Raw genomic sequence first — 16,841 nt, 5'->3', positions numbered from 1 at the left:
TATCCACCAAGCCAGCCCACCCCAAATCCCATGGATTTTAGTTTTTATACCAGTTTGCCATGTGGGACCTTGTCAAACGCCTTGCTAAAATCCACACAGAGTGCATACACAGCCCTTCTCTCAACAATTTTCTTTGTCACCTTTCAAAAATCTCAATCAGTTTGGTGAGACATGACTTCCCCATACAAAACCATACTGCCTGTCACTAACTAGTCCATTTTCTTCCAAACATATCCTGTCTCTCAGTATCTTTACCAAAAGCTTCCCCACCACTGACATCAGACACACCGGCCTATAATTTTATGGATTATCCCTGCTTCCTTTCTTAAACAAGGGAACAACATTGGTATTCTCCAGTCCTCTGGAACCTTGCCTGTGGTAAAGAGGATGTGAAGATATCCGTTAAGGACCTAGCTGTTTTTTCCCTTGTCTCTCACAGTAACCTGGGATAGATCTCATCTGGCCTAAGGTCTACCTTAATGCAATTTAGGATATCCAAAACTTCCTCCTTCAATATATTGACATTCTCTAGACCATTCACACACCTATCCCTGATCTCAATATCTGTCATGTCCTTCTCTTTGGTGAATACCACCACAAAGTACTGGATGGGGCAGAGTTTGTCAGGAGCATCCAGGAGGGCTTCTTGAAACAGTATGCAGATAGTTCAACTCGGGAAGGAACCAGACTGGGCCTGGTATTGGGGAATGAGCCTGGCTAGGTCAACGTTTCAGTCAGGGAGCAGTTCAGGAACAGTGACCACAATTCAGTAAGACTATGAGAGACACGGCCTGGCTGGATAACCAGAAGCTTTTTCCAAGGGCAGAACAGTCGATTACTAGGGGGCATAGGTTTAAAGTGCGAGGGGCAAGGTTTAAAGGAAATGTACGATGCAAGTTTTTTTACACAGAGGGTGGTGGGTGCCTGGACCTCACTGTCGGGGAACATAGTGGAAGCGGATAGGATGGTGAGGTTTAAGCGGCGTCTGGACAAATAATGAGTAGGACTGGAATAGAGGGATATGGTCCCCAGAAGGGTAGAGGCTTTTAGTTCAGTTGGCAGCATGGTCACTGCAGGGTTGGAGGGCTGAAGGGCCTGTTTCTGTGCTGTAATGTTCTTTGTTCTACTCGTTAAGGATCTCATCCACTTCCAGTGGCTTCATGCAGAACTTCTCTCCATTGTCCTTGAGTGGGTCTATTCTTTCTCTTGCTACCCTCTCGCTCCGAATATATGCATAAAAAGCCTGGGGATTCTCCTTGTTTGCTAGAGACATGGCCCTTTTTAGCCCTCTTAATTCCACGTTTAAGTTCCTTCCTACTTTCTCTATACTCCTCAAGGGCTTTGTCAGTTTTTAGTTGCCTAGACTTATCGTATGCTTCCGTCCTATTATATGGGAGGAAGAATGGAGGAAATGTTTAGTTGTGATGCGTGTATGAAGAAGTAGCTGGTCTTTTCCTACCCTTTCAGCTGCACTGGACTCAGCTACTCCACAGGGACAGGAAATCAAGTAAAGGATGCTGACAATGGAGCCCAAACCCCAGCCGGGGGGCCATCCGGAAACTCGGGCTGAAGGGGTCCCGAGTCGGTGAATTATAGAATCCTACAATGCAGAAGGAGGCAATTCAGCCCATCGAGTCTGCACTGATCCCATCCAGGCCCTATCCCCATAACCCCGTGCATTTATTCTGCTAATCCCCCTGACACTAAGAGGCAATTTAGCATGGCCAATTAACCTAACCCATACATCTTTGGACTGTGGAAGGAAACTGGCGCATTTGGAGGAAACCTATGCAGACATGGTGGGGAATGTGCAAACTCCACGCAGACAGCGACCTAAGGTGGGAATCAAACCCAGGTCCCTGACGCTGAGAGGCCACAGTGCTAACCACTGTGCCATTCAACAGGATCAGCTGGGAGACCTTGATTGATTGGATTACAGTGGCTCATTAACAAGGCAGTAGACAAACTCCCTGCCCAAAACACAAGAGGCTTCCTGGCTTAGACAGCGGTTTGCGTGGTAGAAACAGCAGTGAGAAAATAGCCTTTTCGACCCCTGGATTCATGTCCATTAAATTTATGTCATTCTACCCTGTTGTGGGGAAGTGGGGGGAATGGGGCCCTCTATTAGCATTGCAGTTGGGGTTTAATGGTGCCAGTAGAATCCAATCTGCCAATTTAAAGAAGCATTTAAAGAATGGCTTCCAGCTTTGGTGGCTGACCTCAGGGCCTGCAATGTAAATTTTGTTTTCCTCACTTTTTAAGTAATACCAGGATGCAGAACAAGCAAGGGCTTGCCAATGATCCCACTGATACATCAGAGAGGGCTGAGGGCTAAGATGACTTGATAACCATGAACATGTGTTTCACAAAACATGACAGATAACATAAATGAGACTGACTGGGTCAGAATTCTTCTGGCTCTTTTCTCTCTTCCCTTACCATTAGAAGGTTTTGACGTTCCTCAGGAAGACACTTTATTTAGAGACTTACAGAGACTGATCAACGGTATAAAAGCAGAGGGACGTGCATCTGGCTTTTTCTTCAAAAAATGGTAAAGTAGTATTTTAGCTGCATTTATGTACTAAATAATTAATTGCTGAAACAAAAATCAAATTCTCATGCTGTGGGTCCCAGCTGTTTGTACCGAAGTCTGAGCCTTCAAACTGCATCACACTTCAAACTGATTAACCTGCCTTGTGCCTTGCTCTGGGCTATGACAATACATTTAACCCATTGCTACCAAACCTGAATCAAATGCTTTCTGTCACTAACGCTTATAGGGTGAGTTTTGGAGATCTCGAAATGCACAGTGGGCAAGACAGAAACTGAAAGTGTTCATGGAGTCCAATCTGCCAATTTAAATAAACGTTAAACAATGGCCTACTCAGCTTTGGGTGGCTGCCCTCTTACTCGCACACCCAATTCTCCGATTTACCTTCCTATCAAGTGACACCCTGCTTCAGTCACCTGTGGCTCAAGGTAAGTTGCATTCTTGCCTCAAGAGTCAGAAAAAGTAATGGGTTCAATCCCCTACCACTCCCCTTTCAGGATTCAACAACACAATCTGAGCTATCCCTTCAGTGAAGTACTGATAAAATGCTACAGTGGTGGAGGTGCTTGCTTTACAACAATATACTAAACTAAGTCCTAATCTGTTCATTTGACGGGAAGGTCTAAAGGGACTATTAAAAGCAAGATTTTTTTCCTGGTGTCCTGCTACTTCTGAACCAACAAAACAGATTCTTTCTCTCACTTAGCTCTGAAGAAGAGTCGTACAGACTCAAAATGTTTACTCTGTTTCTCTCCACCAATACAGCCAGACCCACTGAAGTTTCCAGCATTTGCTATTGCAGTATTTTCCTTTGTCTCACTATTTGTGAGACATTGCTGTGTGCAAATTTACTGCCAATTCTGGGACCAAAAATAACACTGACTGGGAAGTGCTTTTGGTCAACCTTTTCAAAGACAAGTTGTGCTCTGGATGTGGCTAGTGTTGGCCAAGTTTATTTCTATTCCTAAGTGATGGTGGTCTTTAATTAGTGTTGTTTTCATGAATGTGGTGCACCCACAATGGGGTAAAATAGTCTGACTGACCCAATGATGAAGGAACTTTGGTATGTAAATGCAACTTCTTCCTTCTATGAAATGTGTCTTTGAGTTTCTTTCACCATTATTTAAGATGGCAAATCCCAATTTGTCTAGGCTGAAGATTAACAGGAAAATGAGAGTTAAAGCCAGCTATCTTTTCGAGCTTCAATCTCTTGCAATATCTCACAGTTGAGCAGCAACAGGTTGCTAAAATAACTGCAGGCTAATTCAGTCTCTCAGTCTGTCTGGAATTACACCATTTGGTCCTTCAAGCTTGTTCTGACATTCAATAAGATCATGGATGATCAGTGGCTTAACTCCATGTACCCATCTTTGTCTCATATCCCTTAATACTTCTGAGTTTTTGTTTACTCCTCACAGGACTCAGACATTATTACTAAGACCAGCACTAATCGCCCATCCCTAACTGCCCTTGAAGGGGTGGTGAGCCATCTTTTTGAACAGCTGTAGTCTATATGATACATCCATGGTACTGTTAGGGAGGGAGTTCCAGGATTCTGATCTAGTGACAGTAAAGGAATTATGATATAGTGGCTTGGGGAGGAACTTGCAAGTGGTGGTGTTCCTATGCCCTTGCTCTTCTAAGTGGCAGAGGTCATGAGTTTGGAAGATGATGTCAAAGGAACCTTGTTGAGCTGCTGCAGTGTTTTTTGTAAATGGTATACACTACTGCCACTGTGCATTGGTCATGGAGGAAGTAAATGTTGAAGATAATGGATGGGGTGAAAATCAAGTGGGCTGCTTTGCTCTGGATATTGACAAGCTTCTTGAGTGCTGTTGGAGCTGCACTCATCTAGGCAAGTAGAGTGCATTCCATCACACTCCTGACTTGTGCCTTGTAGATGATGGACAGCCTTTGGAGAGTCAGGTGGTGAGTTGTTCACTGCATAATTCTTAGCCTTTGACCTGTTCTTTAGCTACAGCATTTATATCGTTGATCAAGGTCAGTTAGGGGCGGCACAGCATCACAGTGGTTAGCACTGCTGCCTTGCAGTGCTAGAGACCTGGATTTGATTCTGCCCTTGGTGACTATGTGGAGTTTGCACATTCTCCCTGTGTCAGTGTGAATTTTCTCTGGGTGCTCTGGTTTCCTCCCACAATCCAAAAGGTGTGCAAGTTAGGTGGATTGGCGATTGGCCATGATCAATGCACAGGGTTATGGCAATAGGGCGGACAGGAGGGCCAGGGTGGGATGTTCTTTTGGAGAGTCGGTGCAGACTCAATGGGTCAAATGGCCTCTTTCTGCACTGTAGGGATTCTATGGTTCAATTACCCATTGACTGGCTGCAGTGATTAATACTTCTGTTAAACAGTACGAGTGCAGCCAGTGGAGGAAAACAGATCCTCTACTCTATAGCCAAGCCTGGCTTCTTTATCCCCCAGCGTTATCACAGGACCATGAAAATTGTTAAGATATGGAAGTCAGTTTTCACAGCATGGCTACAGGGAATTCAGTCCTAAGAATGCGCAGACAAAGCAATCAATTCCAAAATTCTCATCTTTGTTTTCAAATCCCTCCATGGCCTTTCGACCTCTGCAACCTCCTCTAGCTCTAGCTCTCTTTTAGGCTTTTAGTAAGCAGTGAAAGGAGGGCAGAAGTACTAAATTGTGAATTGCACAAATAGATGCGCATAAATTTAGAATTATATAGAAATCGCAGCTGTGAAATAAGCTTTTTGGTCTATGTTGGCGTTTATTCTCCACGTGAATCATATCCTCAATCTATATCATCTGAATACTGTGAGCAGTTTTGGTCCCCTTATTTACAGAAAGATATTGGGTGGGATTCTCCAGCCGTTCACGTCAACAGAATCCTCTACTTCCGCTGCAGTGAACGGAGATTTGGCCGAGTGCCAAATTCTCTGTCTTGACTGGCAGTGGCCTTAGGGTGTGAATGGCCAGAGAATTCAAGCCATTATTTCATAGGAGACAGTTCATAGAAGGTTCACTAGGATGATATCCAGTATGGGGGGATTATCTTATCAGGAAAAGCTAAACAGATTGAGACTCTACTCATGGGAATTTAGACGAATGAGAGGTGATTTCATTGAAACATATTTGATACTTAAGGGGCTTGACAGGGTAAATGCTGAGAGGATGTTTCCCCCTCATGGGAGGGTGTAGGATCAGAGGACATAGTCTCAGAATAAAGGGGTGCCATTTAAGACTGGGATGAGGAGGAATTTCTTCTCTTGGAGAGTTGCGAGTCTTAGGAACTCTTGGACACAGAGAGTTATGGGAGAAGAGTCCTTTAAGGCTGAGATAGATAGATTTTTGATCAGTAAGAGAATCAGGGGTTAGGAGAAAGGGCAGGAAAGTGGACATGAGGAATGTTGGATCAGGCATGATCCTATTGAATGGTGCAGCAAGCTCAAAGGGCCAAATGGCCTACTCCTGTTCCTATTTCTTATGGTCTTATCCTTATATCAGCCTTTCTCATTGAGCTACCCAAACTATTCTTAAGCATTAACATGCTCTCTGCTTCAAACACTAAGCTAGCTGTTCATTGAACCCCGTGTATGAAGTTTATGTTGTTATTGTTCCTACACCTCATAAATAGTATAATGTTCATGTCACTTCAATAAGGCTCATGCCCAAAATATTAACATTTCTTGGCATTTGAGCTGATGATTGACTCAATATCATCACTGCCTTTTCCACTTTGACCAGTTAGGATTAAATATTGTCTTCAATGTGTAGCTCTTGATTTTAACATAGGAATAGAAGTAGGCCATTCAGTTCTTCAAGCCTGTTCTGCCATTCAATAAGATTGTGGCTGATCTGTCCTCAACTCCAATTTGCTGTCTGCCCCTAAAACTGCCTAACTCTGCAGAATAACAATGATTTGGAGATGCTGGCATTGGACTGGGGTGGGCACAGTAAGACTCACCTGATGAAGGAGCAGCGCTTCAAAAACTCATGATTCCACGAAACCTGTTGGACTTTAACCTGGTGTTATAAGACTTCTTACTCTGCTGGATAAATTCAATGACCCAGTCTTCACTGCTTCCTGATGATCATAATTCCACATATTAATAATCCTTTGAGAGAAACAATTTCTCATCTTCTTATTCTTAAACTGTGTCCCCTATGCCTAGTTTCTCCTACAAATGGAAACATCCTCCTCAGTATCTGCCGTATCATATATCCTCAGGACATCGTATGTTCAATAAGGTCATGTCTCATTTTTCTGAATTCCACCTGCTCACTCTTTCATAAGCAACTCATCCCAAGAATGAGTCAAATTAATGACTTCCGACGCAGTTATGTAGTTTTTTTTCAAATAAGGAGACCAAAATTATGCAGAGTATTCTGGATGTGGTCTTGTCGAGGCCTTGCACAGCTGCAGTAAAACTTCTCTGCTTTTATATTCCATTTCTCTTGCAGTAAATACCAACATACCATTTGCTTTCCTAATCACTTACTCCATCTGCTTACAAACTTTTTGAATTCACCTAATTCCTTCAACAGCACCTTCCAAACCCACAAGCTCCACAACTAGAAGGACAAGGGAAACAGATGCATGGGAACACCACCACCTGCAAGTTTTCCCTCAGACCACACACCATCCTGACTTGGAAATATAATTGCCGTTCATTAACCTGTAAAGTGAATGGGTTAATAGCTACCACACTGAGGGATACAGTATGACTGAGTTAAGCATTCAAACCGAAAGTACAATTATAAGGGAGCCCTTATAGCCTCAAGATGTTCCAAAGTACTTTACAAACAACAAAACATTTCTGAAGTGTAGTCACCAATATAATGTAGGGATTAAAGCAGCCAATTTGTGCTCAGCACAATCCCACAAATAGCAATGTGATAAATGACCAGGTCATTGCTTTTTAACTGGTCGGCGCAACATCGTGGGCCGAAGGGCCTGTTCTGCGCTGTAATGTTCTATGTTCTATAATCTGTTTGTGGGTTGGGGGATAAATGTTGACCAGGGCAAACTCTGTTAGTCTTCTTTGAAATAATGATCTTTGAACAGCCAGTTCACGCAGTGGATGGAACCTCATTTTAACATCACATATAAAAGACAATACTCTCTCACTACTGCACTATGGTTTCAAGTCTTCCTGCACAATCTTCTGACACAGTGCTGAAGTCTGTCGATCAGGGTTATACTTGTGCTGATTTAGAATGTGCTCTAGCAATGCAAATTAACCACCGTGCCTCAAAATAATACATGTCGAGACTCTTACTTTGTTGGCCAGTGTTTCACTCTCTTCTGTATTTTCGTTGGTCTTTTCGTATGATTTGCCAACTTTGGCAACAAAGTCCTTCACAGTCTCACACAGGATTCTAGTAGACAAAAACGTGAAAATTACTCTGGTTTCCAAATCTGGTTGAAAATATGTCTGGAGGTGTCACCAATTGACTTCTCGCCCCCAACTATTCTCCCATATCCCTGCCCCTAGTCATCCAACACACCCATCGTTATAGTATACCACCTTCCAAAGGTCAATTAGAATGTGAATAGACTTTTCATTATCCAACTGACAGTTCTTTACCCCATGTCCAACATTTCTGTAACTAATAAACAATATGAGCCAAAATAAATTATTTACAATAACACTTCTGAATATTGCCCAATTGATTTTCCTACCAGGTTTCCTGGCAGCAGTGTCCTGGAAATTAGTCCTTAATTCCAAAATGCCCCATCACAATCACGAAGCATTCAGCAACACTATTCCAGAAATTTGGTTTGCACTGTGCCAATGATCAAGAATCACAGCAAAGGACTACAGTACCAAAAGATGCTTCATACTGCACACAGTTCACTCAGCCATTTACTGCACCTTGATAGCTGTTGTACTGATTTGGGAACCAGGGTCTTTTGTTTGATAATTGATAATAAATACAACACTCATCACCTGCACCTTGGAACAACACATCATTTAAAATTCATTATGCAAATCCAAGAACATTAAATGGAGCTTAATTGAGATACACCAGCATGAAATGGCCCAGCAATTTGTTCCTGATCTTCTCACTACAGCAGTGCCCTAGACCTAGTCACATTAATTATGTTGAACTCTCGCCAATGTGCTTAAGTGGATCATTAGCTTCATTCATTCAGCAAAAGCATGAATTGCTTCATATTTTCATGCCAATGTATTATTGTTTGAAGTAACTTTCTGAATGCACACAGTTAACTTCTTCACTCGAGGAGTGACAAAAATGTTTTACAACAGCATAAATCTTCCTATTACAGGTCTGCGGGGGTCGCTTAACTTCTCTGATCAGTGACTTGCTTTTGGACCATGTCCATTGCGTCTTTGTATCTCTGAGGCCTTCCAGTGCCTTCATTGTTGAAGGAAATTATATATTGCTTTAGTTAAATTATTTTGTTCAAGCCAGAGAAGCAAGCTCAGCAGAACTGAAGAAAGTGTGGAATTTTGCCAGTTTATTTCCCATTATTGGATGTATTGACTGAAACCTTGCAATGTCAGATCACAGCGCACAAGTTATGAAATCTCTGTTTGTGTAAATATACTTTGGTGACACAATGTTTTCATTTGCAAGCAGGTGCTCAAATGTATTTGGCTTGACTTTTTTAAAGCCTGTTTTCAGACCCCTGCCAATTATGTCTTTGTTTGCCGAACTCACCAGAATGACATCATAGTTAAAAGAACTAAATTATGAGGACAGATTGCATAGACTTGGCTTGTATTCACTTGCATATAGAAGATTGAAGGATGATATAATTGAGGTGTTTAGGGTGATCAAAGAATTTGAAAGGGTAGAGAGAAAGATATTTCCTCTTCTGGGAGAGTCAGGGCAAGGGAACCTTAAAATTAGAGCTAGGAAATTCAAATGTGAATCATAGAATTCCTATACTGCAGAAGGAGGCCATTCAGCCTATCGAGCTTGCACCAACAACAATCCCACCTCGGCCCTTATCCCCGGAACCCCAGGTATTTATCCTGCCAATCCCCTGACACTAAAGGTCAATTTAGCATGGCCAATCCACCTAGTCTGCACATCTTTGGAGAGTGGGAGGAAATTGGAGCATTCGGAGGAAACCCATGCAGACACGGAGAGAATGTGCAAACTCCACACAGTCAATCACCCAAGGCCGGAATTGGACCCAGGTTCCTGGCACTGTGAAGCAGCAGTGCTAACTACTGTGCCACTGTGCCGCCCGTGTAATGTCAGGAAACATATCTTTTCACACAAACGGTAGCTGAGATTTCAAATTCTTCACCACAAAGGCTTGGAGGCATCTACTGGAATTTTCAAAATTGAGATTAATAAATTAGGAACGATAACAAGAATTATGGAACCAATGCAAATAAACAAATGAAGCCAAAATCAAGGCCAATATGATCTAACGCAGGGTTTTCCAAACTTCAAGCTGAAATCCCAAGCATTCTCAAAATGTCAATGCCCCTTTCTTTGACACAAAATAGGTGCGAACACAGAAATCAGATGTAAACAAGTCTTTTCTAGCTATACCTATGCATACCTTAGTAATTAGGAAGAGACACACAGTCACAAATACATTCACAGATATATGGTGCCCTCATATTAAGCTCTGACCAAGCCACCTTCCCATGGCATCTTAACATTAACTCCTGGAAGTAGTACCCACTTAAGGAGAGGGTACTCTGGTATTCATTAAAATGTAATAATTTAAAATACATAGGTTTTAACTTTTGTCATTTTTAATAGGAGAAATTATGCTGGAAAGCTGATTTTCATATCAGACACACGCACCTTTCTCTCCCTCACACACATATACCCACCCTCCACATACACACGCACTCACCCCCCTCACACTCACACCCCACTCTACACGTTTCTCACCACCTGTTTTTTCTGCTGCCTTCATTCTCAGAATCGCTGTTGGCCTTGAGCTTTTCAGCAACAGCAAGGTTAACAAAATAAAATCGGCAATCAGAAAAAAGCTTTTCAGATCATTGGGTCCAGTGCTCCAAGAGGCCTTGCCCTGAATGGCCTATTTCAAGGTGTAATTACTTTTAAAATTGGTCAGTTGCTCCTTTCGAATTTGTCACATGGTGGCCACCAGCACTTTAGACCCGCCCAAGTCAAACTGTTCCAGTACAGCTACAACACTGGTATCTATTCGGCAATGTGGAAAATTGACCAGTTACGTCCTTTATGGACCTCTTGGAATCCATGGATCCCAGTTTGGAAACCCCTCATCTAACAGATAAACAGAATCAATCTGAGGGACCAAACTGCCCTTTCCTGCTCCTGTGCTTTCCTTCTCTTCTGTACACTGTTGAAATTAGAGACTTGCCAACCAACCATTGACCTAACTGAACACACGAACCTTAACTTGTTCACATGTGGAATGAAGGACCCAAAGGGCAGGATTTTCAGGCGACACTCGCCCCAAGGTCAGAAAACCCCACCCAAGGTCAACGGACCTTTCATATCCATGTCCCACCCGCTACGATTCCTGTGGCGGGCAGGACAGGGAAATTCTGCCCTAAGAGTCCCAGGGAGTTAAGATAAACAACAGAAACACAAAAGATGAATGTTGTGACTGTCTGTCCCACTCCCACTTCAAACAAAGAAGCATCACGTAGTAATAGTATTGCATCACTTCCTTCAGATCCAATATGCAGATCATTTTTGAACCTTTCCCTAGAATTATCTATAAAGTTTGGTCATAATTAAAATGTAATAATTTAAAATACATAAATCTCTACTTTTGTCATTTTTATTGAGAGAAATTATGCTGGAAAGCTGATATTCATATCGGATACACGCACCTTTCTGTTCCTCACACACATACACCCACCCCCCACACACACATGTACTCACCCCCCTCACACTCACACACACACTCACACACATTCACTCCCCTCTCATACAGAGACCCACACCCACTCTCTCTCTCTCTCACCCCCACTCACTTGCACACACGCACCATATGCACAGATATTTCATGCATCAATTGACTCACTTGGCAGAAGATATTACAACAGAGTGTTGGTCAGAGTTGAGGATCTTGGTGAGGTGAGCAGCAACCGAATCCTCATAGGCTGATATCTGAAACTGAGGAGGAAAGGTTAGACATCTAAGGCGCAGTGGATCGCTTAAAGATCTAGGACACCCAATGGCATTTACCTTTAATTACATTGCATTATTATTAAATAAAAACACAACTGATGTCTCCTATCTCTTCTCACATCCACAATACTTTGTAGGCAATGACTCAATCATCTACTGTGCTCAGAACTTATATAAAAACAGAAAATGCTGGAAATACTCAGCAGGTCAGGCAGTATCTGTGGAGAGAGAGTTAACATTTCGGTCAAGAGTCTTTTTCAGAACTGAAGGGAGATAGAAACAAAATGAATTTTTAGCCAATGGGAGGGGGCAGTGGAAGAACAACAGAGAAAGTCTGTGATATGGTAGACAGCAAGAGAGATTAAACAACAAAAGATTTCATGGTACAAGCATCAGAGTGATAATGGGACAGGTACAGAAACAAAAGAGGTGTCCAGGTGAGATGTGAATGGCAAGATGGGTGAAGTGTGACGTCAAGTGTGAAGTCTTCTGTGGCACTACCATTATGCTAAATGGGATAGATTTCAAACAGACCCATCAACAAATGACTGGGCATCCATGAGGCTCAATAAGGCATCAGCAGTAGCAGAACTGTACTCAACCACAATCTGTAACCTCACGGCCCTGCATATTCCCCACTCTATCATTACCACCAAGCTAGAGGATCAACCCTGGTTCAATGAATAGTGCAGGGGTGAACACCAGGAGCAACACCAAGCACACCTGAAAATGAAGCGTCAATCTGTGTGCCAAACATCACAAGCAAGTAAAAGACAGAACTAAGCAATTCCACAACCAACAGATCAGATCTAACCTCTGCAGTCCTGCCATACCCACTTGTGAATGGTGATGGATAATTAAACTATTCACTGGAGGCTCCACAAATATCCCTATCCTCAATGATGGAGGAACCCACTCCATTAGTGCATAAAGCAAAGCTGAAATATTTGCAACAATCTTCAGCCGGAAGTGCCAAGTGGATGATTCATCTCTGCCTCCTCCAGAGGTCCCAGCTTTACAGATATCGGTCTTCAGCCAATTTGGTTCCTTCCATCCGATATCAAAAAAAGCTTGAATGCACTAGATACTGAAAAGGCTAAGGGCCCTGACAGCATTCTGGCAAAAGTACTGAAGACGTGTGCTCCAGAACTTACTCCTGCCCCAAGTCAAACTGTTCCAGTACAGCTACAACAATGGTATCTATTCGGTAATGTGGAAAATTGCCCAGTTATGTCCTGTACGCAAAAAAAAGGACAAATCCAATCTGGTCAAATACTACCACTAACAAGCAGCTGAAGACGATTGAGGCTAGGATACTACCTTGAGGAATTCCTGCAGTGATGTCCTGGAACTTCCTTTATGCTGGGTATGATTTCAACCAGCAGAGAGGTTTCCTCTTGATTCATAAGAAATAGGAGCAAGAGTAGGCCATCTAGCCCTTTGAGCCCGCCCCGCCATTCAATAAGATCATGGCTGATCTAAAGTGGATCAGTTCCACTTACCCGCATGCTCCCCATAACCCTTAATTCCCTTATTGATCAGAAATCTATCTACCTGTAACTTAAACATATTCAACAAGGTAGCCTCCGTCACTTCAATGGGAAGAGAATTCTCGAGATTCACCACCCTCTGAGAGAAGAAGTTCCTCCTCAACTCTGTTCTAAACTGCTCCCTCCCCCCTTATTTTGAGGCTGTGGCCTCTCGTTCCCATTGACTCCAATTTTGCTAGAGCTCCTTGATGCCACACTGAATCAAATATGGGCTTGATGTCAAGGGCAGGCACCTCCAGTTCACCTCTAGAATTCAGCTCTTCAGTCCATTTTTGGACAAAAGCTGTAATGAGATCAGGAGCTGAGTACTCTCGGCACAACCCAACTAGGTGTCAGTAAGCATGTTATTGCCAAGCAAGTGCTGCTTGGTAGCACTATTGATGACCACTTCCATCACTTTATGGATGACCGAGAGTAGACTGAACAATTATGTCCTTCCTGTAATATGGTGACCAGAACTGTACACAGGATTCCATCAGTTCCAGCATTACGTCCCTGCTTTTGTATTCAGTACCTCGTTCAATAAAGGAAAATATTCCACATGCTTTTTTTTTCACCTGTCCTGACACGTTCAGGGATCTATGGACATGGATAATATTCTGCATTTCTATTTTTCCTGCCAAAGTGGACACATTCACATTTTCCCTCATTACGCTCCATTTGCCTAATTTTTGCTCACTCTCTTAACCTATCCAGATTCCATGAACAATTCTTTGTATTCTTCTTATCATAAGTTGCTTTCCTATATATCTTTGTATCATTACCAATTCTGAATACACTATAGTCTGAGTTCATCCAATAATTAATGTAGATTATAAATTGTGGAGGCCACAGCGTGAATTCCTGCAGCACTGCACTTTTTACAGTTTGCCTAAACAGAAAATGACCTCTCCTGTTTCCTGTTAATAAACCAATCCTCTATTCATGCTAATATATCACACCAAATACCATGAACTCTTTCCGAGAATTGTAATATTTTATGTGTTATCTTATCAAATACCGTTTGGAAATCCAAAAACGCTACATCTACTGGTTCCCCTTTATCAATCCTACTTGTTACATCCTCAAAGAATTTCATTAAATTTGTCAAACATAATTCCACTTTCACATGACCATTTTGACTCGGATTGCATTATGATTTTCTAACTGTGCTGCTACTACCTCCTTCATAATGGATTCCAGTATGTTTCAAGTAACAGGCTTTAGACTAACTGACTTTCAATTTCCTGCTTCCTGACTCCCTCTTTTCTTTAACAGAGGTATTATACTTGAGTTTTCCAATTTGCTGGGACCTTTCTACCAGCTAAGGATTTTTGCAATATTACAACCAATATATGCACCATCTCTGCAAATCAATTCTTTTAAGACTCTTGGATGCAGACAGCAGGTCTTGGGCACTTGTAAATCTTCAGTCACATCAGTTTTCAAATATTTTTTCCTCTAGTGATCAGAATTATTTTAAGCTGATTTTCAACTATTCTCAGGATGTTTTTGTGTCTTTTACTGTGAAGAAACAAATACTTGAGTCCCTGCCATTTTCTTGTTTCCCATTATTAGCTTTGCAGTCTCACCGTATATGGGACCACTGCTCAATTTTGCTACTCTTTTCTTTTTTACATACTTAGAGAAGCTTTTACTGTCTATTTTTATATTTGATGCCAGTTTTCTCTCATACTCCAATATCTAGAACATAGAACATTACAGCGCAGTACAGGCCCTTCGGCCCTCGATGTTGCGCCGACCAGTGGAACCAATCTAATGGCCCTCTAGACTAAACTATTCCAATGTTATCCATATGCCTATTCACTGACCATTTGAACACCCTTAAAGTTGGCGAGTCCACAACTGCTGCAGGCAGGGCATTCCACATCTTTACTACCCTCTGAGTAAAGGACCTACCTCTGACATCCGTCCTATAACTACCACCCCTTAATTTAAAGCTATGTCCCGTCATGTTAGCCATCACCATCCGAGGGAAAAGGCTCTCACTGTCCACCCTATCCAATCCTTTGATCATCCTGTATGCCTCAATTAGGTCACCTCGTAACTTTCTTCTCTCTAATGAAAATAACCTCAAGTCCCTCAGCCTTTCCTCATAAGACCTTCCCACCATACCAGGCAACATCCTGGTAAACCTCCTCTGCACCCTTTCCAATGCCTCCACATCTTTCTTATAATGCGGCGACCAGAACTGTACGCAATACTCCAAGTGCGGCCGCACTAGAGTTTCGTACAGTTGTAACATGGATCTCTCTACTCTTTTCAATCATCCTTGGCTGTTTTCTAAATTTTTCTACTAATCTTGGCACATTTGTACATCTTTTCGTTCAATTTGACACCATCATTAACTTCCTTGATTAGCAATGGGATGGTGCATCCTTTTTGTAGTGTGTTTCTTTCTCAATTAAATGTATCTTTGTTGAGAATTAAGAATGATATTAAACATCTGCCACTACTTCTCTCCTATCTTATCTTTATCTTATTTTTCCATCTCACTTTTCCAATTCTGCCTCTTGCTTTTGTAATTACCTTCATTTAAGTTGAAAACTCTAGTTTAAGACACACATTTCTCAGCTTCAAACTGAATGTGAACTTCCATTATGTTATGATCATTCTTAGCTAAACCATTACTTACTATCAATTAATCCTGTCTCACTATAAATTACCAGGTGCAAAGTAGCCTGTTCTTATTTGGTTCCAGACCTTATTGTTTTATGAAACTATCCCAAATATATTATGAATTCATCCACCAGGTACCTTTACCAATTGTATCCTTGCAATGTAGATGACGATTAAAATATATTTTGATTATTTCTTTCTCACAATTGCCCATTATTTCTTTATTAATACTTTGTCCTGCAATGTAGCTGTAGTTCGGGGGCCTGTAGCCTACTCTTAACAGTAACTCCTTTCCTTGGCTATTTTTTAATCCACCCAAACAGATTCTACATATTGATCCTTGGAACCAAGATCATTCCTCACCACTATACTGATTTCATCTTTTATTAAAGAGTTATCCCAATTCCTTTTTCATTCTTCTTGTCTTTCAGCGTAGGCCATCCCAATGGTTTGGTTCCCTCTTTCCCCAATCCTGGTTTCAGTGCCTTGTTAACTGGAATTCATTTTTCCCACATCAATCTTTGGGCCATGCATTCAACTTTTTGATCTTATTTATCCTATGCCAATTTGCCCATGGCTCGAGTAATAATCCATAAATTATTACCTTTGTGGTTTCTGTTTTTCAGTTAGTTCCAATCTGCTCAGCTTCCCACAGTACAACCTCTTTCTTAGTCCTGACTATGTCATTGCTAACTACTTGGACAATGACAGTTGGATCCTTTCCCTCCTACCCAAGTTCCTCTCCTGCCCACAGGAGATGTTCTTAACACCGGCACTGAGCAGGCAGTAGACTTTGGGACTCTCAGTCTTAGTTGTAGATAACAGAACCTATTCCCCCCCCCACCTATGCTGGCCCCACCACAAATGCACTCCTTTTCGTTTTACCCACTTGAATGGTTCCCTGCACGAAGATGCTGTAGTCAGTTTGCTCATTCCGCTGCAGTCCCTACTCTTGTCCACCAGGCTGCAGGAACATCAAATATACTGAACAACTGCAAGACTGAGGACTCTCCA

At 42.1% G+C, this 16,841-nt stretch overlaps 1 protein-coding gene across 4 annotated transcripts in view; it reads right to left on the bottom strand.

The window, feature by feature from the left end:
* Positions 1-16,841, bottom strand: part of dgkh (diacylglycerol kinase, eta) — a 522,666-nt gene that overhangs the window by 91,987 nt on the left and 413,838 nt on the right. For all 4 annotated transcript variants that reach the window (XM_080204138.1, XM_080204137.1, XM_080204139.1 and 1 more), the window contains 2 exons: positions 11,552-11,643; positions 7,815-7,914 (listed from right to left, as the gene is read on the bottom strand). In XM_080204138.1, coding sequence (XP_080060264.1) covers positions 7,815-7,914; positions 11,552-11,643 — 192 coding nt within the window. The remainder of the gene's footprint in view (positions 1-7,814; positions 7,915-11,551; positions 11,644-16,841) is intronic.

This window comes from Carcharhinus amblyrhynchos, chromosome 15 (assembly GCF_965287045.1).
Source record: "Carcharhinus amblyrhynchos chromosome 15, sCarAmb.v2.hapA, whole genome shotgun sequence".
Lineage (NCBI taxonomy): Eukaryota > Metazoa > Chordata > Chondrichthyes > Carcharhiniformes > Carcharhinidae > Carcharhinus > Carcharhinus amblyrhynchos.
The sequence above is the reverse complement of the archived record's forward strand: the minus strand, read 5'-3'. Positions and strand labels throughout refer to the sequence as shown.